General features: G+C 33.6%; 1 protein-coding gene across 2 annotated transcripts in view; it reads left to right on the top strand.

The window, feature by feature from the left end:
* The window catches only part of CSMD1 (CUB and Sushi multiple domains 1), a 1060835-nt gene extending 1035733 nt beyond the window's left edge, over positions 1-25102 (top strand). The window contains exons 62-70 of one of the 2 annotated variants that reach the window (XM_063150717.1): positions 461-534; positions 3547-3658; positions 4711-4890; positions 6557-6601; positions 10899-11060; positions 12037-12149; positions 12934-13021; positions 19484-19616; positions 22196-25102. In XM_063150717.1, the coding sequence (XP_063006787.1) occupies positions 461-534; positions 3547-3658; positions 4711-4890; positions 6557-6601; positions 10899-11060; positions 12037-12149; positions 12934-13021; positions 19484-19616; positions 22196-22355 (1067 nt within the window). In that variant the 3' untranslated portion in view covers positions 22356-25102. The remainder of the gene's footprint in view (positions 1-460; positions 535-3546; positions 3659-4710; positions 4891-6556; positions 6602-10898; positions 11061-12036; positions 12150-12933; positions 13022-19483; positions 19617-22195) is intronic. The other variant, XM_063150718.1, reaches the window with a different exon arrangement.
* The last annotated feature ends 2220 nt before the right edge of the window (positions 25103-27322 follow it).

Here is a 27322-nt window from a genome sequence, read left to right on the forward strand (position 1 = left end):
AGCTAGGCAGTCTTAAAAAAATGTTGTAATCATTATTATTGAAAGCAGCCTGTATTTTTAAATGAAGACATAACAGTTTGTATGAATTAAAAATTTCTCTCTATAGTTTTTGCAAACTGGGCAATCATCTTACACCTATATTTTGATACAGAGGCATGGATTCAAAGAGATTTAAAAGTATATGATTGCTAAAAATGAATGCAACCCTAACTGTAAAGTCTGCACTACAAGAAATACCTGCAAAAACATTAAAAAAAATGACAGTGTGCTGAAACAAATTACTATGATATACCTGGTAATTTAGTTGGAAATACTAGTGTAATATATAGAAAAAAACACATTCAACTAAGAATTGAATTCTTGTCATCACTAGACGTTGATGGAATGATTTAATCTTTGCAAACAGTTTTAGATTCTTTTTTTCATACCATAATAATATGTGTTTCACATTTTGCATTAGATCCAGCTCACAATACATGTACAGACCCTGGTACTCCACATTTTGGAATACAAAACAGTTCCAGAGGTTATGAGGTAATTTTTAAATTATTATTTATTAGCTTTCTAAAGTGAAAATGTATTTAATAATTACATCAGAAATTTAATGACAAACATTTTATGTAGTCTTAAATGTCTGATGCAAACCTTGAGAAATTTTCACCCTCTTTTTAATAAAAACTCATTCTTCTTGCCAAGCTTCTTTTAAAACACTCAGCTTAAAGAAAGAACTTCTAACCCTGAAATATATCATGCATTCAATCCTTTAGGAGACTTCAGTACAGAAGGCAATTTATATATTGATTACTTCATATGATATGACATAATATAATTACCTTGCTTTATGATAATAATCCCTTCATACATTGATGAATAGTCGGTAAATACCTAACAACCAAAGACCTGTGTGATTCAAAGGGTATGTAGTCCTTGACAAAAAAGTCAGCAAGTGGCTTTTTAAATTAGAAATCCATGTAATATTTTATTCAGTCAGAGAAGATAAAATTATTCTGTGTTGTGTCCAGGTTCTCTGTGATGAATATCCTTTCTATAATTTCCAAATTCCTCACAGATGGTTAGTTCAACGGGTGAGAGGCAGAAAAGTGAATGAGGAAATAACCTTAGATGCAACAGTGACCAACCCTCAGTCATTATATAGACTGATAAACTTTATGTAGATAGATCTTTCAGGTATAAATATGTGTGACTGAAATTTACAATAAGTTCTTTTTGCGTTTGCTGCTTATTTCTGAGCCTAGGGCTGTGTGCCCATTGTGACCAAATTAGTAGAACTGTTTTCCAAAACGTCCTTTCTGTAAGTTCCTCTGGTTCCTCTCTCTCCTGCAATTTCTTGTCTTTTGCTGCTGTGGCTGTCAGCTCTTTTCTTCACCTTCTGCTCCTGCCTGGCTCACAGATACTGAGGCAATAAACCCTGAGCCACATCCTGTGGCCTTACCGAAGGCCATTCTGCTTCCAGTAATAGGTGCAGCTGCCTTTCTGATGTCTCATCTTGATCCTGTACCTGTCCCCAACTTCTCTTTAAAAACAACTCCAATCTTTGCACCTTCTTTTAACAGGCGGTTGTTTTCTTTTTTTCCCCGTTTTATCTGCCTCACAATTGTCTTTAATAATTGTACTGGCCAATTCACTGTTCTACTGTCTGTTATTCATGTCTATATAGACTGATCTTCTCTTCCCATTCACCTCTAGAGGCCATTGTAGGTCTTCCTCTGTTGAGCATTAAGTCTTTCTCCAGTATGTGTTCACTCTCAGAGTGGCTAACTTGTACCACAACATGGAGACTTGTCTCTAGTGGCTACTGAACTAGATTTTGGGGGTCTTCATACATTATTCATGGACTTCCTGTTTGTATTACATAGCTAAGCTTTTATAAAACATTTTTCAGCAATCTTTCCTCATTATAGTACAGTGTGATGATTGGCAGCCAATTTTTGTAGGGTTTTCCCGTCCACCAGCATCCTGTCTTGCCCCATTCATTCTTTGCCTTTTGTGCTTGCCTACAGTGTGACTTATAAATAGCCCCAATGTTTTTCATCCAAGTATTATACAAAGAGTGTGCTTCTTTCATTTTAAATTTTACCAGTAGAATGAAAAAGCAGTATAGCACTTTAACTACCTTGAACCTCTCTTACTTTTTGCTTGACCTTTTGGAACTCTGAAAAAAGATTTGCATCTCGTTATTACTGACAGACAGCAGAATTGGCACAAGTAAGATGACTTAGACTCAAGACTAGCCACACACTGTTCTACTACCTGTGAAAGACATACTGCATGTCCTTGACAGGACAGAGAGAATAATATGTTTAAAAAATAGTTAGAAAGGCATAAATCTACAAAGCCATATCACTAATATGACCTTTAAAAACACCAGCGATTTTCCCAAGCTACATCTGGGAGAAGCGGCGTGTGTTTGCTCAACATCTGTCACGATAAGCAGGTTTATATAATTGAGTGTATAGATAGCAGTAGCTACTTTTGAAGATGCTGATTTATAATTTTCATTGAAGTCCTTCTATGACATTTGCAGTGCAGAGCTATCTGCCTTTCTATAACTGCAAGCTCTTACTAATACACTTTGATCACTGCTCATTTGCAACTTGTCTGCGAGATATGTTGCTTTATAAAAGTAATATAATTTCCAACAATGTGAATTTTGTCTAATTTATTTATTTATTTACTTATTATTGACAAGATTATTTTATCCAAAACAAAAGTAATGCTTTTCTGATTAGCCTCATATCATTAAATTACTTGGCCTGGAGTTACATTCTGGTTACTTTTGTCAGTACCATCAATATGTTCATTTTACTAGAACTCTCCACACAATCTCTTTCTCATCTCAGGAAAATTCTTTCTCACCTGCAATTTTGTTTGTAGTTTTCATGCATTTCTATTCCCAGTTGAAATCTAAAGAGCATTTTCTCAGTTATTTTTACCTTTTCTTTTGAGAAAGGTCATATCATATTTAGCCATAGGAATGTTTTTTCATGATTCACTCTGCTAGTTGAATATCTCAAATAAAACTTAATAGTAATAAATGCAGTGTAAGAAGTTTTCACCTGGAGTTTTCTCTAGTGAATATATTTGTAGATTAAACAGTTCTTTATAGTTTTTTCTTTTCATTCTACAAACCTTCATACTTAGTCAAATTCACACAATGAAAAACCTTTGAAAGTGACTTTATGGTCTATCAAAATATATGCAGTGATATACAGGAAAGAGAGGCATCCCAGGCATTTAGTTTGCTTCTCTCACACTGAAAAACTAATCAGCAGAAATGTATGAATATAATGATTTTCCATGTGAACAGTCAGTATTTTTCCACATATTGCTTTTAAATAAGATCATGAAAGAATCAGTTCTTCAACTATTTCATCATGGTTAAAAAAAAAAAAAAGTGTTACTCTAGAAACTGTAAAAATAGTCAATTTTATTTTTGAAAAAAACTGTATTAACTTACCACTGTCTTGATATCAGACTACACACGATAAATCCTTCTTCTGCCTAACATTCTGGTTTGTTCCTTAGGTTGGGAGCACAGTCTATTTCAGATGCAGAAAAGGTTATCATATTCAGGGATCTACCACTCGTTCTTGTCTTGCTAACCTAACCTGGAGTGGCATACAATCTGAATGCATTCGTAAGTCTGGTTTCTATCCTAACTTAGAACAGGGTGCAATTTTAAGAGTTACAAAGTGATACATGTGGAAATTCATGACAAACTATTTGCTACAAAGATCGGTAGCTTTATCTAAAACATATTTTTAAATGTTTTATTTGTTGTTATTCCCTATTCAAAGACCAAAGGTATATTAATTTGAAGGAAGATTTTTCAGATTTTTTAAATGAAATTCACAATAATTTTATCAGTTTTACTGAAAAAATCTTTCATAGTTAACCTACTGCATTAGCTACTTCAATTAAGCTCGAAATATTTTTGTGTGTGTAATGGATTAATAAAGAATGGAAAGTGACCTGAAATATACATGCAAATATTTTGTTGCCTAGTATTTTGTGGATCATAAACTAGAACTCAGCAAAACCCATCTTTCCTGGGCTATGCATGGTTATGTAAATTACTTACAGCTCTGTGTGATTTGGAGGACATCAAATAATTATTGTATTAAAATACAATGACCTAAGCTGAAAGTAATTCATTAAAATTACCTTAGATTCTTATCCTCTTTTAAATTAACTTTTGGTTGTTGCAAGTGAGTACCATGTGGTACAAAGAAAGAAGCATACTGAGTAACCAAATCTGTTATAGTTAATGCCTCTGACAAAACGTTTTTGTGGAACCTTTATTTCAATTGAATTGCATTTATTTATCACAGTAACCACTCTAATTTTCAGAACACAGACTGAAAATTATGCTTGAAGCTCTGACAGTACAACAATTCACAGGACCAATCATTGCATCATGTACAATGGCATGTTCTTCCCCTCATTTTAACTGTTTTCTGATTCCCAGCATGATTTGATTTTGGTTTATTCTTTAAAAATACACAATAGTATCATTTCCATCCCTCAATAATATAACTATACACTGTGAGTGTTACTTTTACAAGTAACAGCTACTTGACATTGCTAAAATGTATCCAGAGTTGCCATGCATTTATTTCAAATTGGATTGTCTAATTCTATGGAAACTGCTTACCACTCTGTTTTCTAACTGTGAAAACCCCTTTGCAGCTCATGCTTGCAGGCAGCCAGAAACACCAGCCCATGTAGATGTGAAAGCAATAGATCTTCCTACTTTAGGGTATACTTTGGTGTATACCTGTCAGCCAGGATTTTTTCTTGCTGGTGGATCAGAGCATCGGACATGTAAGCCAGATATGAAATGGACAGGAAAATCACCTATTTGTAAAAGTAAGTCATTACTCAAGTGATTTCTTGGATCCTACTGGGTTTGAATTAATCTTCCATGAATTTTTTGTTTTATTTAGTAGTACTAATTTTTTCCACTTACTATTTAATGACACGCATGGAACAACAGCTTTTATTTTATTAAAGAAATAGTGAAAAAATCAAAGTGATCATAACACCTAGAACTTTTGGAAGAGGAAAAGGTGTGCAAGTGCACAGACACACATACATCTTTACCCTTAACAACAGTTAACACAACCTAAACAATATTGAGTACTCCTTTAGCTGCATTTATCTTTATGCCACACTTTTAAATAGTATTTCAATGTATTTAGTGCTTAATATATGATTTTCTATAAGAACAAGAAAAGGTATTTAATATCCTAGCTTTTAGATTCATGCAGGTATACTTTTAGTCTAAGGCAATTGTATAAATTAAAAATGTGGAAAAAAAAAAAAGGAAAAAGGTCTCTTCACTATAATCCACTTTTATATCACTGTAGTGATAAAACTTTCATATAGTTTTCTAGAGTAAATCCAAGTGTACAGTTATGAGGTCTGAATTTGTTCTTCACATGCAAATCAACATGGCTGTTAGTTCTCAATTCATAGGAAACAAAAAAAAAAATTATAATATGAATAGAGGAAAAATAGATGCCATGGGAAAGTTTTTGCAGTATGATTTTTAATTTAAATATAATAAAGTGTCCTCAATAGTTATGATGTTTGAGCAATATTTATTTTTCTTTAATGTATGGGCAGACTTCCATGATTCAGTGTTGTCATTTGGTCTACATATCAGAATTTATCTTTATTCTGTGTGTCTAAAGGATGATTTTTCATAGATACTGTATCATTAATAATTTGAGAAAAAATTATTTTTTGGGGTTTTTTGTTTGGTTCTTTTTTTTTGTTATTTATTTATTGAAGATAAAATGCAGTAAAGATTTCTCTAAAGTTACAGTCTTTAGGTACAATTCTCATTGAGAATCCTATACTTATTGTACTTTCTTAGCACGTGATCAGTCGAATTAGTGAATTTCTGCTTCTAAAGAGAAAAAAAACCCCAATATGTAAGACCAAGTCTTCCAATGGGACACTCTCCTTTCTAATGTGCCAAATGATGAGTCCAGAACTTGATCAGGATCAATGGACATAACTTTTCTGAGTGTACCAGAAATATAGCAAATTTCACTTTTTAATTCAAAAATTGTGACCCTTTCCCATGATATCTGATCCTGTTATATCAATCAAGCTATCTGGCTCTTGCTGGTTTGTGTCATAAATGCATCAGTCTTTCCTAACACAATTTTTACTATATTTAAAATACTATTATTCATAATTAGATATAGTATTGTCCCTTCTATAAGGCTCTCTTTTATAGCACTGGGACTGATATAAACATTTTAGCCCTAAATGTATGAGATACTTAGCTAGCCAGACAGTTTTCCACAGTAAAGATATTAATTACCTAAATTATTTTCTGATATTTTTGGGCAAGTGGATAGGTTAAACATGTAAAGTATCCAAGTTATTTCTGTTTTAAAAGTGAATCTATTGGATAAAAGATGATTGCATCCAACAGGTATTGTTTTAACATTTTATTAAAAAAATACAAAATCCACACAAATATGTTCATGAAAATGATAATTTGTCTTTTTACTTGTAGGTAAAGGAGTGAGAGAAGTTAATGAAACAATAACTAAAACTCCAGGTTTGTATACAAGAAGAGCTTTAGATCTAAATAAATTAAATTGATTTACACCCAAGATTGTTATGGATAATAAAACTATTTCAAATATTTTAGTGAAGTATTTGTTACTAATTTCTAAGGAATATAAATGTTGAGGTTTTTCATAATAACAGGTGACATGTGAAACCTAGACAATGAAATTCTTTCACAAAGAACTTTCTTAAAATTTCTATAGTGCCAATTTTGTGAATTGCACAAAATCTGTTCTCAAACAGACAGAGGAAGTTTATTACAGAAACCTCAGATTTGATGTACTGTTATATCAGAGAGATTGCTATAATGGAGAGCCTTATAATGACTGTATGCTATAATTGCAAGGATTAGTTTCATTCAAAGTTCTGCCCTTCACATTGCAAGTGTTGTAAGACGTATAAAAACCCCACCCCAAAACCAGTTTTGGAAATATTCTTGGCCATCATTTCACATAAACTCTCCATGTACTCCAATATAAAGTTTCCAAAATGGTGTGGACCAGCAGACAGGTGGCAAGGCAGGCAAACATCCATGTTTGTACTGTTGGTACTCATGAACATGTATGCAGTTAACCTATTCCTCCTGCCAGTAACAAAATACACATATGCATCTGAGAAATCCTCATTCAGAAAATAAAAGGCCTAATTTTGTTTATTAAATTATTCAACAATAAGCAGAGTTGTCACAAAATAAATGAGCTTGCAATTCTTTATTTTGATTTTTAGCAAAGCTACAGGGAAAATAAGATTTATGATTCACACTCATGGCAATTCACAGAAGGACTCTGTAGAGTAGATGGGATAAAAAGGTATTTCTGCTAATAATTAACCTTTCTGGAGAGTTATTAGGAGAGTGTCAGGTAAATCCATAAATGAGTTCTTCTGAAACACATTACTTCTACAGACTCACAATAAAATAAGATATAGTGTTTGTTCGTTGTAATCAATATACAGTCTTCCTTTTTTGGAGGCTTCACCTCACCAAACCCCTAAGGTATGCATTAATCTGCTACCACGCAGGTTTTGAAGTTTCAGTGCCAAATTAAAATGTAGACCTAGTTTCCAAATATATTCACTATGCAGAGTGTCAGTATAAATTCACATAATATCATGTCCTTTATAACTAGTTTTTATAAGTACTATTTAAAAGGTATTAAAAAAGAATTAAATGCTGTTATTGAAAGTGCCAATAAATAGTAAACAGAAAAGTGAAACTGTAACAAATACCAGTAATTAAAAAGTTTTAAGTCATTTTCAAAAAACAGCTGTGCACTATTATTATGTGGTTTAAAATTGTTAATTCTCTTTATTATAGAACATTAGGTATTTTGAAACACTTTCTTTACCTTGTTATGTTGACTTTTGATACAATCTGCTTTGCTACTATCTGTATTTTGAATAGAATTAAGTTAATATTGGTAAACTACAGTTTCTGTAACAGAATAGATTCATGTTCTGGTTTTTCGCCTTTAGACAACTGAATGCAAGTTATATTTATTGGTTTGTTGGGGTTTTGTTTGTTTGTTTGTTTGTTTGGGTTTTTGGCAGAGCTAATGTCTTCATAAGCAAAAGTAAACATTTTTACATGACTAAGTTGCAACTAAAGGATTCTTACAATATCCATGTGAGAATTAAGAACTGTATTACTCTGTTTGGTTTCCACTGTTTTCACTGCTTTGTATAGCCTTCAAAATAATATTTAGGAATCTGTTTTAATGAGTAGCCATGGATTTCCCAATGGTCATGTCCTGAGAACAATCAATGCAGTCAGTGCAGGATTAGAATACTAATAGCCAGTTCATTCTGCTATTTTGCGTTTGCCCACAGGGAGTGGGACCTTGTAAGTGCTCAGCACAATTGTCTCGGAGCCTCTCCAAAGCAGCATCCGTGGGGACTGCAGCACTTATGTTTTAACGTTTAAATATCATGGCTGGGGAAGCAGTAATACAATTTTCCCCCCCTGCTGATTCTGTTCATCTGCAAATGCAAACTCTGTAAATACTGAGTCAGTAGTACTATTTTGAAAAGTTTAACAGCTATTATTGATAGAGTTGTTAGACAAACTATGTTCTGAAGATGGAATGTGGTGAAAGTATGGAGTCCTTTATGAAAGTATGGCATCCTTTATAAAAATCTTACATAGTACCTCTCTGGGTCATACCACTAATAGTAGATGTTCCCCTTCATTAGAATATGTCAGACACACAACTTTGGTTAAAAATATAGACAAATAAAAATAATTTTAATATTTCTTTTTAGAATACCAAGTTTCAAATTTAACTATGTCACTAATTCAGAAGAAATGAGTAGGGAGAATATTGAAGTGAAGGGAGACGACCATCCGATTGATGCATCGAACTCCAATTTATTGATCGATCAGCCACTTTATGTAACAGTGTTAATTAACTTCATGCATATTGCAAAATCCAAGCTCACAATAGGTTAACAGAGAAAACTCTAACCACTCCTTTTGTTTTACAATACCTATGATTGTTTATTAATAACAGAACTAGCATTCCCACTGTGATATGAAAGGTTCCCAAAACTTCCATATCTGTTCCCAGGGAGCTATCTTTTCCCAGAGAGCCCAGGGACAGAGTGTTTAACTTGTTATGGGAAGACTGTCTGAGAACCTTATTGTTTATAAAGTGATGCTTGAGAGAGCCTAATTGTTTCTAGAATCAAGCTTGGGAACTGCTTTATGTCTACCTTTTACTTTTCTCTCAACTGTATGCCTTCATGGCCTTTTTCTTTAAGCCATGCTTGAACCAAACTCTCCACAGGAGAAGAGTCTGAAAGACCCTTTACAGAATCCATGTATTTGCAGAAATTACACAAATTCTAAAGACTGTGACATAGCAATTGAAATGTAATGCTACAGATTTTTGATAGTAAGTTGAGGTAACTTTGTGTAATGCCCCACTGACTTTTACTTAGGAAATGAATCACTTCCAGTTATTCGAAGCCATTATGCTCAAAGCCATTTAATAGGTCTCTGCTCATTTAGAAGCCAATGACAGAACCAATAACATGCTAATGATGTTTTCAAATCATTCCACACTGAGCTTGAACATTTGCTTGTGACTTTTGCACGACTTTAAGGAAAAAGATATGGAAGAATTTACTTATCCTTTACTCAACAGCTAATCGGCTCTCTGATTTTCAGATGTCTTGCATGTCAAGTATTATTGCTCTGGGTTTCTCTTTTCATTCATTTTTGCAATAAGTGATTAGGTAGAGGAGGAAATAGCTATGGAATTTTTAAAAATGGATACAGAGAATACCTGCGCTGATGAATTTCCTTCAATAAAGACAGCTGCTTATATGTGCTCAGAGTTTGACAAAGTGCAAAAAAAAACCCCCAAACAATTATATAATTTAATATTTTAATGAGAGGAGTGTTGAAACACTTCTAATGTCAGTCTTTAGTTATTTAGAAAGTATCATTTGTAGTGGTCATGGATAGTAAGGGTGAATTTTAATACTTGCTAGGGCTGTCATTTTGTCACGATATGATGTGGTTAGTTAAACAATTTAAAATATCACATCTAATACCTAAATAATTTTTTTCTGTAGAGAGGAAAGATACCAATCACATAAAATAAATAATCCAAATGCATATGCCTCCAATAATTCATGCTTCATATTTTAGGATTTTTACCCCAGATAGTTCAAACTGCAGTTGTTGAGAAACGGCAGTTTATTTTAAATTTAAAAAAGTTTCATTCTTTAAAAACTTCATTGTTCATAGGTGCAGTAATATTGTATGGAAAAAAGCTTTGAAGTCCAAAAATTACTGATAAAACTGTAACAGAAATTCAGTAAATTCAGTTGAATATTCATTCATACTCAGTTCAAAATCATACAGGGCTGCTTCAAGAGATCCATGAAACAAAAGGGATGGCCTAAGACAGTGTTTCCTTGCAGGAATCTCTGGTTTCAGAATACCTTTTCTTTTTTTTCCTCATACCTTAAAGGTACAGGGCTTTAGGGGAGGAGTCTGTTGTTTTTCATAGTCTTGAGGACTTTTACTGAATCCCACAAGCTATGAAGTGTGAGGTTATTTGAGAACATGTGCCATGATGGACAGGTGTAGTATATTACAGGCAATTGTGTGGAAAGGTTATTAGATATATTGTCTGTATTGTTGTTCAAATTTTTGCTATAATACCTCCTTAGAACAGTGTATAGATTTCTAAAAAAATTACGAGCATAAGTACGGCTAGGAAGATTGTTATTCCACTGTAGTTTACCTCTGTGTTTCTTCCCCCCCCACTTCTTTTTAGTTCCTTCAGATGTGTTTTTTATAAATTCGCTATGGAAAGGGTTTTATGAATATTCAGGAAAAAGACAGCCTGCTACTCTCACTGTTGATTGGTTCAATACTACAAGCAGCAAAGTGAATGCCACATTCATTGAGGCATCCAACATACAGCTCAAACTATCAGGTAGGTTCAGAATTTGGTATTAAAGTTCTTATAATTTTTTTTTTAAATCTGTTCAGTTTTGATGCATTTTCATTCAAATGGAAAATGAAACAAAGACTTTATATTTTTGCTAAAAATAATTTTCTTTTGCAAAAGGAAACGCTTTAATGAAATGGTCTGCACAGCTTCTGTCACTTCATGTGTGGTCACCCATCTATTTAAGCCATTATATTTCAAATAGATATTGAGGAAGGGTTTATTAATCTCAGACTGTTGGATAGCATTGGTGTGTTGAACTCACAGGAAATACTGAAGTAGCAGACAAAATGTATATAGGCATATTAAGAATTGCAAAACTGGAAAGCGCAATTAATCAATATTGATTAATATCTACCTTGAAACAGTGTGGAATTAATAATAGCATAGCCATAAATTATGCATACCTTATAATCAACATCATGCTTTCCTTTTTGCTAATGTAACTGTAGTTCAGAATTAGCCTTTCACCACAGTTCTATTGAAAAGAACATTATCAGCTATCACTATATTTTAAGATCAAGAGTTCAGAGAGAACTGCAGTAGCTGGTTGCCAACGAGGAATTTTTTTTTAATGCAATACTGATACCTACTGTAGCAATATACTGTAGTGATGTCAGTAAAATCCATTTTTTCCCAGATGAAGGAAATTCCAGGAAAGTAGTTCTATCTGAATTTCTGAAATACAGTGTAAAAACACAACTGCCCTATTCTGTATAAAATTAAATGATAGAGATCTATCTTTGCATATTCTTATCAAGTATGGTGAGCCAAAAGACCAGTTCAATAAGATCCAGCCTTAAATCTTGAGGTTTTTTATGTTACAAAATTCTTTTATTACAGAATATTTTCTACAAACTGTTTTAGTTTAAAAGTGACATAATTAGATTTTAGGGGGTATTTGAACAAACTGGTTGAAAATTTCTTTAGAAGGTATGTCTTGTCTCCTTTATTTTAATAGGTGTTTACAAGAAGGAAGAAGCCCATCTGCTCTTGAAAGCTTTTCAAATTAAAGGACCAAGTGACATTTTTGTAAGCAAGTATGAAAACGACAACTGGGCACTAGATGGTTATGTAAGTACCCAGGTTGCCATGGATAAAGATGACTGAGATTAAATTCTGAAGTAATTTATGATTATCTATGTAAATATATCCATTTTTTTGTCTTATGAATATGTAATCCAGCACTCTGGATCTCAGTGTAGAGATTGGATTACCATTCTCTTTCAGAAATATGTATATAAGCTTCTATCTACTGTACTCTGATTAGAATTTTTAGTATATAAAAGGGAAAGTGGAGTGAATTGGCATATTTTGCCATGGTTTTGCCTTGTTTCCTCAGATGGGAGTGTAATTTTACCCTTAGTAATATTGTTCTTTTTTGGTTTTGTAAATAGCTCACTGTAATAAAAGTACACCTAATCTTGAAGGAAAACAGCATTTTACACTTTACATTTCTTCTCTCTGCCTCATGATACTTTCTATGGAAAAAAAGTTTTAAATCTGACAATTCAGCAGGCTTCTATATCTGCGTACCAATTCAATTATGCATATGGCATTTCAAAAATTTTAAAACCCAGCTATATACAGGTATATATAGGTATTTTTAAAATACCTGTAAATTAAATTTTATAGGTATTTTTAAAATATTCCAGGTGTTATTTTTAATACCATTGCAAATAAATAAAATAAAACATTTGACATGATAAATATTGTATCAGCATAGAAAAGTCACTACTATTTTAAAGGCTAAGTGTGAAAATCTGTGCTCCATATTATCTAGTCTGAGTCACAAAAAACAGGCTGAATGTTATTTATTAATTTCAGAAATCCTTTTTTCTGTTTCAACATATTCTAGGTATCCTCAGGGCTTGAAAGAGGAGTTTTTACTTATCAAGGTGATATACATGGAAAAGACTTTGGAAAATTTATGCTCCAAAGACAAGGTACATGCTTTCTTGGATCTTAAATATGTATCATCTTTTGGGGTCTTGCAAGAATGAATTCAAATAATTACTCAGCTATTTAGATGAACTAGGCATGTTTATTTTACACTACTCCTATTACATTTAACTCTTCTTAACACGTTACTATCACAGGTTTTCAAGTGTAGCAACCTAAAAAGTACAGGATGCTTTTAAAGAGAATGCCATTTCAATCACTTGCATTTGTTTTTGAAAGTACCAGGGATATTATGCAATGCAAACACATTTCCTGCTTAAATGTATAAATTGTAGTCAGAATCATATAAGAAATTAAAAGGACAGAATCAACCCTAATTTTAACAGTGTCATTTGGAGAGTCCCTGTTGCTCGTGAATGTTTTCAGAATGTATGTGTATTTGGACAGAATTTTACTTTACTGTCAAAAATATTAAGTGTCTGAGGTATGTATTACAGCTATGGGCTCAAGTGCTCTAGCAGCTGGTGTAAGACTAGTTCTTTTGCTCATAAAATAGTTTTATCATAAAAACTAAAGTATTTACTTATAAAATATTCACTCATAAAACATTTTTGGCAAATACTGAGTGTAGGCATCTGCATTTCCTGATCCTGGAACTACAACAAAGTGGTCAAAGCACAGTATATACGCAGAAAAGTACTGGTTTAGGAAGAGGAGACAGCCTAGCTGATATCTCTATGACAGACTGTATGTACTTTTTATAAATTGCCTTGGTTCCATCAGCTTCACTGCTGCTGTACCCAGTGCTCTTTAGAATTCTCTTGAATCGCTTTTGTACTTGTTTGCTCTCTTAAGTACTGTAATAGCAGTTATGCTGTGGATTTGCTCATCTTGGCCATCTCTTAAATTGCTAAGTATGTTTAGTGACTAGGGGCAGAAACCCATCTCTTCAGAGTCCCAGCCTAAGAACTGCCAATTATTGAAGCCAAATACAAATTCAAGCTTCAGAACAAACTCTTGTGTAGGACAGATTATGTGGCTGCCTGTACTTTCATGTAATCTTTACTACGGTGTATCTAAGGTGCTTTTACTTTCTGATTTTAGCTATCATACTGTAAAAGCAGAGCATCAACATTTGTTCAAACATGTTTCTGTTGAGCAGCCTTTGTTATCTTGAAACAGTAAGAATGTGGTTTGTTGTTTCTGTTTGGGGGAAATGTATATTTGTATTTGATATTATTTTAAGCAAGATAAAAAATATATCCATAGTTTGCCAGCTACCTAAAATAAAAGCTTGATTCTATGTGAAATTAATAACTCATAGTGGTAATTGAAGAATAAGCAGAAAGTTAAACAGTTAGAGAATTCTCTGGTGGATATATTCTACAATAGTGAACAATATTGCTGATATCACCCTTTAGAGCTGTGATATAAGAGATCAGTTTGTATAAGGCTAGTAAGGAGCTGGAGTTAATCCAAGTTAATCCTGCATTCCTGGACTGAGGATCTCTCATCTTCAGCTTTGACATCCTGGTAGAGAGCTTGCTGCAAAGGCAGACACCATCTCTTTTACAAGATTGCTAAATAGGCACTGATTTTCTATAAATTGCTTATTCTTTATTGAATAATTAAGAGCTAAAAGGAAACAGCAAATTTCCATCCAATACACATCATATTTGTCAATACCCTGTTATATTCAAGTGCAATTTGCTTTTGTTTTTAAATCTATTCTGTTCATGAATATTTTGCTGGAATGATGATCTCGTATATCCTCTGTCTGAAGACTTAACATATTTCTGATTTTTAAGTTTAATTATTTACTGCCTTTACAGTAAGCCAAAAGTACACATAAACTGGTGCATACATCAAGCAGTGTGAAATTCTCCATCTGCAAGCATATTTCAAAGGCAGCATTTATGGAGACCTACTTGGTCAAATGGGAAAGACCAAGGTATTTTATTAATAATTTTCTATAACACAATGCTAGAAAAAGACTGGTCTCAGTGAGTATCACAGAATCATAGAATATTCTGAGTTGGAGGGGACCTGCAAGGAAAATCATGTCCAGCTATTAAATGAATGACTCATACAGCAATCAAACAACTGAGTATGCTCATTCTTCGGACTTAGTGACAGGAAAACAGAAAGAACTTTTCTTTTTTAGTACTTTTTATCCTCTCTCAGAAGCAATTTTGGTTGTAGCCTGGGAAAACAATGTGAAGGACGAAGAGATCTGATATAAGTCTGTTTAGAGAACTAGAACTGTACCTGAGTCTTCTTAAAAGGCCCAAGTTGTGACACTAAATTATTTAACCTCTTTTGTCCAGTAATCTAATTTCTGAGGGCTTTTTGTTGTTAAAGTTGCTGTTAGGTTATAGCAACTTGATTTTTTAAAGGATGCAAGTCTGTGGCTAAGTTGAGTTTCAGCAATTGCTGAGTGCCTATGCCTCAACACTAAATTTATAGAAGATGTTTATTCTAAAATCTGTTCATTTCAATCTGGACACCTTCTAAAACTGTGTAAAAAGGTGACTTTGTGAAAAGAGAAACCTTCTACACAAAATTATTATTTTCCTATATTTATTTTCTCTGGAGAAATAAAATGACCCACCTTTTTTCTTTCCTCTAAGTACTTTTTGACTTGTCTAGATTGATATAACTATTAACAAAAAACGAAATATGCATAATTAGTTTGCATCTGTGTTATATTAGATCAATGGCTGTGGAATACACATCCATTACTGGAAAATTAATCAACTCTTAAAAGTGTTGAATATCATGAGATGTGAATTTTAAATTTCATTCTATAAATCGTCCTTCCTCTCCAGTTCATTTCACAGAACATCATCATTCACAAGAAAACTCTACATCTAAACAGGGTGCTGAAAGAGTACCCTGAGAGCTCCAGAGAGAGCTCCACATTAGCTAAAGCACAAACAGATATCTGGAGTAATGACCTAGGGAACTGTTATTTAACACATCTACACCCAGTGAGGCACCTATCCAGAGTCTTTGCTGTCCAGCAGGGTCAATCAGGTGAAGAAGCTCCAGCCTATGTTGTTCCTTGGAAGCTGCTGATTTTCTTTCTGTGTTGGTACTTTTTTCTCTTAAATCCTTGACCTGCTAACCATCCTTGTCTCAGAAATTGCTTTTAGGCATGTCATTCTACTTTTCTTAATCTTGCATGGCGTTTGCTGTCACATTTTCTCTGATTTGAACAGCATTTCTCTTAGTAAGACTGAGCCATGCTGTACAGATGCCAGTCAACTGAAACCCCGAGCTAGGAGCCATAGGAGAAGTGCATATGATAGATCCACATAATGATAAGAAAATGTTTTTTAATCAGAGAATCATGGAATGGTTTTGGTCAGAAGGGCAGGATGGCCACCATGAGATCAGGTTGCACTGTATTTTCTTTTAAAAAGTATTATTTTCTATTAGGTATAAATGACAACACTTTTCAATCACCTCAAGGATAAAAATACACAGCTTGTACAATAATGAATTCACTGGGTGTTATCAAAATTTGAATTCAGCTGACTGCTGCTGTTTTAGGAGGCTAAAGCCCAGTTATTACATGAATTGTTAAAAAAAATCCCAAAAACATTTATAATCTTACTGATCTTCCCTCTTTTAAATAACACATTTCCCAGTGACAAGATATGGCTGTTTTAATGAAAAGTAAATAAAATTATCTTGTGCAAACATTTTGTATGTATATTTAGGTATTTCCCCTTTTCTATTTTTGGGTGTGGTAGCAATTACTACCTTAGTTTGGGCAGTAATAATGCTGTCAGGAGAATGAGAAAGTTCACATCAGGATATGTTTAATCACAAACAGATCTGAAAATTATTATGACGAGTAGACTAGACCATGTTGAAATTATACTGAGTCTCATACATGCCTGAAATTCAAATTATGCAAAACTGCAGTGAAGGTTTTCTTCCTAATGAAAAGCACATGCAATGCAGAATCTGAACGTGGTCAACTCAAGGTTGAAACTCTCCAATTAAAGCTTGTAAACTTCAGTCAAAAATGTCTAGTTTGTTACCTTAAGTGTGGTACTTCAAAAATTGTCGAGATACAGAATATGTGATTACCTCCACTAGAAGTCTTGTGTTAAGTATTAAATGTGAATCAGATATCCAACATAGATAACTTAAAAGAAACTCTTTATGTGTAAATTTGTGCCTGATTTTAAATCTTGAGCTACACAATACTTTTTAAAATTAACTAAATAAACCAAAAAGGTCACACTGAAAATTGCTTTTTATAAATTTTATAGTTTTTCTGCTGCTTGTACATTAAAATATACCTATATATCTATCATATGTGGCATGATGATAGCTTTGAGATATAATTTAAGACTTCATTGATCACACATATTTCTATTTGAAATTTGTATAAGAATTTGAATATTAATTCCAGATTTTTTTTGTTGTAAGTTGACTTCAATGAGTTTAAAAATTTCCTTATTTTTTATTAATTACTCCAAATAATTGAAAAAACAACTGCAGATTGATTGTGGTGGTATAGGATGAAGAAAGTGATAACTGAATGTGTATGTTTCGTTGGTTTTTTTTTTAGAGTCTGTCACTTCTTCTAACCAATAAAAAACATTTAAATCAGTACTTCAAAACTTCTATAACGGTTTGGCCTACTGTAGTTTGTCTGTTTTCAATTTAGACAAGTTAGAGGATGCCCAGTACATGTACCATGCAGAACAAATACATAAATTTATGCCAAATATATTTCCACAGCTTGAGTTTTGGGACAAGTACTGGATTACCAAATCCCAAGATTTTTATAAAATGGTTGTGTTCTAAAACAGTTCAATGTTAAGAGCAGTATGATGAAGTTCATAACATGATCCTATCTACCACAATAATAGGTTTGTTAACTAGAAAAGGTTTTCCTCCACCAGTTCTGCAGAGAAATGTGTAGAGAAGTCTAAAACATGACAGAAAATTAGGACAGTGAAAAATATTTTAGTGCAATATTTTGTCATATTTTAAGTGATCAAATGTAGTAATACTGAAATTCCTAGGGAGGTTGGCTTCATTTTAAAGGCCACTTAGTTACTTCCTAAAATTTAGTACTTTTTTTTTTAATTAAATGTGCCAAAGCTAGTTTAATATTGACACTTGAAACATCTAAGGTTTAAAGATGTCTCACAGGAAAAAAATCTTATTTGTCTTTTCCATTGAGCTTGAACTGCAAGAAATCATGGAATTGTTAAATGATTTGGGTTGGAAGACACCTTAGAGATAATTTAGTTCCAAACCACCTACTGTGGCCAGGGGTATTACTCACTAGATAAGGTTGCCAGTGCCCCATCCAGTCTGACCTTGAACACTTCCTGGTTGTTACTTTTCTCTCTGGTTTTTTGTTTTCTCAGTTTTTGAACTTATATGTTTTAGTAGACCGGTGAAATTAGCATAGTGTCCATGTCTCTACTGTATAACTGGTTTGCAGTAGAGTCCTAAAAAGACTGATTGATGCTGCTGCTGTCAAGGAGTTGTGGTGTTTGAAACACCCTGTACTGGTGGTTTGGAGCATTTCTGAGGTAAACAGTACTGTCCCCTGTTCTTCTCCACTCCTAATAGCAATAATACCCCAGAATATCAAGCACAGATACTTGTCCAAGCCCATTCCTCTCTGCACATTTCCTCTATCCTAGTCTTCCTTTCTTAAATGGGACATATATTGCTTTCTGAAGAGCTGTGAGTTCAAACTGGCAACATGAAGTTGGATCGCAAAAACCTTTTATTCCTATAAAATTTTCTGTATTTTTCATCATTAAATTGTCTTTCATCCTTCACATTTTGAATTACCAAGGTGGTCGACTATTTAAGCAACTTAGCGATGTGTCTCTTTACACTGATGAAAAAATATGTTCTGCAAAATGCTTTACAGTCCAGGTTATCTGCCTGTCCCCAACAGGAGCCCACAGGCCACTGCATTTGCATTCTCTGCACTGTTCTATCCACAGCTGCTGGAGGGACGTGGACACAGGTGCAGGCTTGGGAGGGCTCCTGAGCAGAGCAGAGCCACTGTTTTATTGCAGTCACCTCCATTTTTCCTTCCTTGCTCTTGTTTGTTGTGGTCTTGCATTGCTTGTTGTTTCCAAGATGAATATTAAGACTGCTGGCATACAGTACTTTTGCAGAATTAATTTTTTTTTTGGAAGTTATATGGCTTAACTTTATTAAATTGAGTCATCATCAGATTATTATGTCAATAATCATAATTATTTTACTTGCTGAATACTATTTTCAAATACTTTTGATAGTTATTGATATATCATGAAGTGGTATTAACATTATTTATACTATGATTCTGCATGCTATTTATTTCAAGTTTTTAAATATAATTATTTGATCAAGACATCATCTTCTTTAACTCTTGAATAAAAAGGATATCATAAGCTAGATAACATGGGGATTTTTTTTCTCCTCATAGATAATGTGGAAATTTTATTTCTGCCCATTTTGTTTCATTTCAGGTCCTTTAAGTGCAGACACAGACCTTTCAAATCACTATTATGGTACAAACAGCAGTTCAGTTGCAGCTGCCATCCTGGTACCATTCTTTGCTCTAATATTATCAGGGTTTGCATTTTACCTCTACAAACACAGGTATTGTAAATATTATTTATTCAATAATTTAATAAGTTTTTAGGTTTGATTTTGATAGGTAACTAGAGAACACAGTGCTAAAAGCTTTTAAGAACATCTTTGCTCTAGAAAGACAAATATTTTTAGGTATTCCCATGAAGGAGTTCAATGTAGGGCAGTTCTTAATGGTGTACATTTTGAAAAATGAGTTGCTCTATTAAGGAGCAAAAACCTTTCAACCTTCTTGGTTCGTTAGGCTGAATCAGATTGACATCTGAGGTCACATGTTATATGTTTTCATTTTAATGCCTTATTAAATTAAATGTATGCTGCTTCTTTCAAAAAGCTTATTAGTACTAATTATACAAGCTGAAAAATCCATAAATCCCATGAGGGAACAGCCCATAATGCAACTACTTATAGTATGTGCTGAGTCAGCTAATGATTACTATAAGAATTGGCACCACTTCAGGTCATATGAATCTTTTCTATGGCCCTAGATAATAGAATAAATCCAACGATGTTGTCTGAATTCTGGTTTGAAGGCTGATATCTGTGTATCCTCTGAAAATTTGTTCATTCTGAGAACTATTTGCAAAATAGTATATAACAGGAACATGCTTTTTAAACTTTTGTACTATAATCATGATACCAAGAGTATTTTGTGATTGCAAGAAATCACACAGACAATCTGAGGTCTACCAGTGCCCTACGATGCAGGAGACTGTCTGCCCTCCTCAGCATTAGATGGTTTGGGAAAAACAAATTGCCGTGGGGCTTGAACTTGGGGACTGCAGTTAAAAATGATCCATGTCCTGAAATGTAGTAAGGCCTTTTGTTGACAAAAACTGCTCAGGAAGAGCTGTCAACTATGTCTTCAAACTTGATATTGTAAGATGCTTTTCTGATGCCTACAGGCCTACATTTTCAGACAGCTCCTGTTCTGCAGTGGTGGGGGGAGCTTTAAGAGCATCATGAAAGCCCAGGCATTTGGACCTGGAGAAGAAATACAATGAAAAGGGAATATTGCTTAGAAAGAAGAGGCAAACTCATAAAAAATTAATTTTGTGACATAGGGGTACATTTTGTAGTTTATCCAGTGAGATTTTTAATGCCCTGCAGGAGCAGTAGAGGTATGTATGTATTTAATAGAGATAAAACTCATTCTTTAGACAAGCAGCAATAATCCTTCTGTTAATAGTATGGCTGGTGCAACATTGCAGTTCTGCCAGCATTTGAATTATATTTGAGATAGGAGATGTTTCTCATAACTTAATATTTCAAATAATATTTTTCCCTTTCTTCTATATTCAGTGAATTGCTTACACTTTAATGCAGGTTTTAGAGGCGATATAAGTGTCATATTGCCATCAAAAAACAAACAAGTTGATTAGTGAGGTAAATTAATTTTAGGTCAAACTTTATTCTTTTCAAAAGAAAGGATGTTCCAGAACAGAATCTATAAGTTTTGAAGGGTCTTTCTTGAAATTACATTAATGATCAGAGTAACAACGTGAAACTTTCAAAATGATGCAACGGTAGTTATGTCCCTAGGGGATTTCTTTAACAGAGAATTTGAAGGTCTTAGGATACAATTTTATGGATGTTTCTGCTGTGCTATCTCACACAAACATCATCTAATTAGAACCAAGGTTGTTAAATCTTTTTTACACAGTTATAGCTGTTATCTGGCTGACAGGGATTACTTCAGGAATGAAGACTGCATCCCAATTTTTCTGAGCAAAATTAAAATATATTTAATTAATTTTAGTTAGGAAATGTCCTATTTAGTTTCTAAGATTGTTTAGAAGTTATAAAATTAAAATAGGCATAAAAAATATTTATTAGTAACAAAATTGTTTCCATGTTGTCAATTTCCACTAGTGATAACTTTCAGTGACAGCTTTCCCCCATCTGCTATCCAAAACAGAATAATTTTATAAGAAGAACTTGACTTCCAGAACCCTTTTCTGAAGTTATATAATAAGATTATAAATTGTTTTATTAAGCATATTTTGCAGTCTTTTATCTCCTTTCTTGCCTTATTACAATTACTTGTATAAAACAATATACTGAACTTATTATATTTCTTTAGATACTTCTAGATACTAAGAGATTTAAGTTTAAAATATTAGTACATAATATCATAGGATATCACTTTCTAAATATATCATAAAAACTGCACAGTTCTGGTTTATTTTTACTTAATTATTGTCTTAATTTTCTCTAACAGAGCTTTGAATAAAAATGTGAATGTTCTTGAAATTTTGATAAATCTTTCATGGTAACAAAACACTATCAAAAAGAAAAGATTTCAGTATCATTTGATACTGGATTGTCAACATTTATGGGAATATAAGTCAGGATTTGATCAATCTGATTACAGGTGTTTGGATGACGTATTTAGCAGTGTTTATTGTTGGTACAGAGGTAGGAAGTCATACTGTGGGAGATTTACCTGGAATAAATGGAATTGCAGACACTTACCTGGAGGCTACTACCACTAGCAGTGCAAGTGGATGCTTGCTGTTGTATGTAGACAGAGTGGAAATATTAGAATGTCTTATTGCTGATAATAATTTCCTGTCTTTCTTTCCCAGAACAAGACCAAAAGTACAGTACAATGGATATGCTGGACATGAAAACAGTAATGGACAAGCTTCATTTGAAAATCCCATGTATGACACAAACTTAAAACCCACAGAGGCAAAGGCTGTGAGGTTTGATACGACTCTGAACACAGTTTGTACAGTGGTATAGCCTTCAGTGCCCAATATGACTGATTCATAGCCATACCTCTGATGGACAAGCAGTAATTCCTTTGGTGCCATATACCAGTTTCCCTTCTCTTGGCTTTGCTGCTGTAATCTTTAACATCTTCTGTCAGCCTACATGCAGCTAAATTTTCTGGTAAAAACGTGTCAGTCTTCGGGGGATCAGACAAAGAATATTTTTTCATCTTAAAGTTGGATCAAAATGCCTGGCTGCATCTGCTTCAAACCAAGGCACACTTTAAGGAAGACTGCCAAGTCATGCCAATTTGTCATATTTAATGCCTCAGACTCTCATATTTGTATGCGGCTGAATGCCTTTCAATGTGTTCTTCTGGGCACTTGGATAAATCCTTTGAGTACTGTGACAAATGATAGCACCACGGATTATCCCCAGGAATATTCTGAAGAAATAAAGCTCTCTTGAAGAAGGAGACAGCCTTCCTTGAGGTTGCATACACTTGCAAATGCTTTAGCATTGAAATCTTGCTAAAATTAGAAATACTTACAGTATATTTTATTCATAGGGCGGTTTTGCCTATTCCCCAATCAGCCGTTAATATCGCAAAATATTAATGCACAATTTTTTTTTTTGCACTAGGGTGTAATGGCTGACTGAGTAAGATACTGGTAAAAATATACAGGGTTTCTACACACTGTCCATTGTATATAGACATTCACTCACTCTTTGCCAAGCAAAACATTCCACAACAAATTTACTTGGAGTATTAAATTGACCCCCATGTTTAGCACCAGTTAAAATCTTGTGCTATAGAGGATAATGTTTCTTTTGTCAATTTTTAACTAAACTTAATTGTAAACATTGTTACAAGTCACTGGAGACTTTCAGCCAGAACAAGAGCCCATTTCTAAGAAATTTTCATTGCCACTATTGTTTTCTTCTGAAATTGGTCATCAATCACCACTGTCAGTATCATACTATTTAACAGCAGGGGGGTTAGCAGCTATTGCTGCTTGCCATGTACAAATGTGAATAGTAATTTATTTTAGATAGCTCATAAAGCCTGTGAGCCTGTGCTCATAATACAGTCTTCCCCTTTGCATTTTTTTTTCCATTTTTCCTTTAATATGACATCATTTTCTGATGTTACATGGAACTAAAACACATCACAGTAGCATAGAAAAACACAGGGCAAATTGTCCATAAAAATGGTCATTCAGCTTCTACTTTGAACAAAGAGAAATATTCAACTATGTTTGCTTTGTTTATTTTAAATTTTATTAAACACACTGCTTGCTGCTTTTTTACTCACACAGTTTGACATAGATATTTATACATATAAAGGTTGAGTAATCATTAGTGTTTGCACAGAATTAGAGGTTTTATTGAATGAAAATAAACAATCAAAAATGCCATTGGGCAGATTAATTAAACTGAGTTTTAAAATTAGGAAATCATAGTAAATAATGAAGCAAAATCTGGTTTTAGTCATACACATTGAGTTCATATACAGGAAAGATGTTTTGCTTTTCTTCTAATTCAGGGCTGTTTTTTGGATGCTGTTTTTTTGTTTTACTTTTCTGAACTTCAAAATTTCCTATTGTCCTATTGCTATGTAAGCCTGTTCAAAAGTTTTTTCTGAACTTCATATGTGTGTAGATCTGGCTGTTATCCACAAAACAAAAAGGTAATATAAGCCCAGTAACAGGTTTTTCAGCTAATGTTGCAGAATGCAACAAAAATTTCAAAGGTAACCCTTGGTCAGCTTAACAACTACATCTGTTAGATGAAAAATACCAGCAATATAATACATAATAATTTTAGGGCCCGCAGCTGTTATATTCTTTATATGAGCAAGAAACTCTGAAGAAAATTTAATAAATAATCCTTTCTAGTCAGTTCCTTGTTAATTTTGTTTGTAGTTTTTTGCTTTCTTTTTTTGGTTTTTTTTTTTCTGAAGTTATTGTGCAGTAAGTTTCATTTAGCTGTCCCATCTCAGAGTCCTTCACATTTTCTGAGAAAGAACAGTCATCAGGTGAAAGTTATCCTGATCCTCCCCTGCAGAGAGGCAGTTGCTTGGCAAATGAAAAGCTTCTGTAGGAACAGTGGGCTAGGAAGGAGGATATTGTCTGAGTAAAGTTTTTGACAGGTGTTAAAAATTGACATTACTGCATTAAAACTCTTTCTGTAGTGGCAATGACAGAAAAAAAAATGGAATTTTGAAAACAAAACACATACCTTTTATTGATGAGTTCTAGTCCTGTCATTACAGTGTATGCTTCAGTGCCCTGTCTCACTATGACCACCAAGGAATGTGTTGGAGGATAAAAGAGGACAGTTAAGACCATAGTTTGGTCTTTTGTATTAGAGCACCCAGATTCCATGAATCCATTATCCAGTGGTTCATTTTGAGAGGTAATGTAACAATTGCTTATCCTGAGTGAGTGCTCTTTGATCAGGGACGCTCAAAAGGACCACACTTACAAATTATCCTAGGTCTGCTTGGAGTGTTGATTAAGGAGCAGCCTCACGCTGGAAACCAAGCAAAACCAAAGTATTGCAGTCTGATCAGTTCTACCCACAGCTTTCAAATTCCTCTCCTTCTTCACTGTGTTTGAGTCTTCTGTTCAGGTTGGATCTCCTTCTCCTGAAGTTATCATACAGAGGGCTGTGCATGCATGCACTTAGATATGGTGCTTCTTCAGAGTGAGGCTCTTAAGATGATGTGCAGTGGCTGGGTGATGGCAGCCAGGAAATCTTTTTTTTTTTTTTTTCATATAAATGCAGAAGACTTTTCCCCCAGCGTTGACCAGATCATTATGACAGGCTAATAATACATGCTATATTTTTTTTAAAAAAAACAGGTTATGTGCTTCAAAGCTGTTAAAAACTGCTGCTTGTATCACACATCTTGCCTTTCTCCAGGCTAGCTGCAATAATTTTTTTTCTTGTGTAAAATATTTTGTAAACAAAAAAGTTGTTATTAAAAAAAATAAAAAAAAAGTGGGGGATGGGGGTGGGGGGACTGGGGAGAACGCCCGCATAATGACCAAGTCAATCTAATTTTCATTCCCACTATTCCATTCTGCCATTTCACTACATGCTGCTGTGACATGAAGTAGGTGCAAAAGAACTTTTTGTACAGAGATATATTTTTTATGAAGAATTTGTAAAATTATTAAATATGATGTACTTTTTTGATTAATGTAGGTAAATTGTTAAAAATAAATGTTTTTACAATACAAAAAGAAATTGTAATTTTCCCAGTAATGTAAAATTTACCATCTTTAGCTGATTTTCAGTTCTGATCCTATTACACTTGTATTAATATTAAAGTGGCCTGTTAAAAATAAACAGTATTCTCTTTTGAAAAAAAAAAAAAGGAAACAAACATAAAAGACTGTAATATAGCCTGTGCAATGCCACCTACCTTGAAAACAAAACCAGAGTTCTAATTAAATATTTAATTTTAGATTTTCATCTATTGTGTGACCTCTTCTTATCAACTTTGTTCCTTCTATTTCCTTTCATGCTTTTAAATCTCAGATACCAGTTTTTATTATGCAATGTTTCAACACAATGTTAGTCTTGTCATCTTATGTTTTCAAGCATTTTGTAACTTGGGAAAAAAATTCAGGCTCTGTCTAGTGAGGAGGGATTTACCTCCCGTTATGTTACAGATTCAGATTTTAAAATGTGACTTAAGTTTTTTGGTTATTTATAAAAAATAACTGGTTTATTCTTCCACCAGCCTGCACCCTACCCACGGAATTGATGGATCACATGGAGCCAGAGGTATTTCAAATTTTAACATCTGAGAGCTATTTTAACATTCTTCAAATGTGCATACTTTGAATGAAATAAAAAGGCTTTTTAAATGCTTTAATACATAAAGTTAGCCATACATATTAATGTTTTCAAATCAATATATGAAATTCTAAACATTTTAAAAATATTTTAGCATGTATTGATGTTAAAAAAGCCCCTGATTTTATTTACTTCCTGACAGGTTAACAAAGAGTCCGTTTTCAAGAGTATTCTACCCATTATTCCTTTGGGAATCAGTGGTAGTATATGAGTGTGGTTCACTTTTAGAAAGAACTGAGATATGTGCACGTCCTTGCTGCCTTTCTCATCCTCACAATGCATCCTTCTGGTAATATGATATCTTATAAAAGTTTCCATCTCTCACAATGATCTGACTCTCCTGACACTAAGCTGTAAACTGTAATCACTGACGCTATCACAGCTGATATTGAGGTTCTTTCTGACAGGGAGTCATGATTTTTACCTCTTTCACAAACAGGAGTCTAAATTTGCTAAACAAATGAGCTATTGTTCTTTTCACTACTGCCAAACTGCAGTGACAGCTTTTAAAAATTATTTCCCCTTATGATCTATTGAAAAACACAGCATATATCAAATTTCAGATTCTACAGAAATCATTTTAGAAAAGAGATATTTTCTGGGTGTTGAGGATGCAGTTATGTAAGAGCCACTCTCAATTGAATCTGTAAAGAATGAACACACTTGTTTTCCAGCTGGCATCTACTATCTTTGCAGCAGCAGTGAGTTCATAAACAGTATCAAAGCATAACAATTGCTATGATTTACTCAAAATGGAAAATGCTTCTTTTAAAGCTGCATTTAATTTTAAAATCCAATAAACTGCATTAAACACTGCTGTCTGCTCCAGCATGATTACTAACTCCAAACCACAGGACCTTGATGTCATATGGCTCAATGCCTGAAGCAGCTGGGGTCGAAAGGTGAAAGAAGAAGGTCTTCTGCAGGATATTGCCTTTAAATAAGTCAAATAAATTGCTTTTAAGCATGCATCTGTAATGCACAAAAAGAAAACAAGAAAGCAATCATAAAATAATAGAAGGGCCTGGGTTGGAAGGGCCCTTAGAGATCATCTGGTCCCTCCCATATGCAGGGACACCTTATATGCTTCAGGGATTCAATCCAAAGGCCTTTATTTTTTTTAAAGC

Source organism: Melospiza melodia, chromosome 3 (assembly GCF_035770615.1).
Source record: "Melospiza melodia melodia isolate bMelMel2 chromosome 3, bMelMel2.pri, whole genome shotgun sequence".
NCBI classification, from domain to species: Eukaryota; Metazoa; Chordata; class Aves; order Passeriformes; family Passerellidae; genus Melospiza; species Melospiza melodia.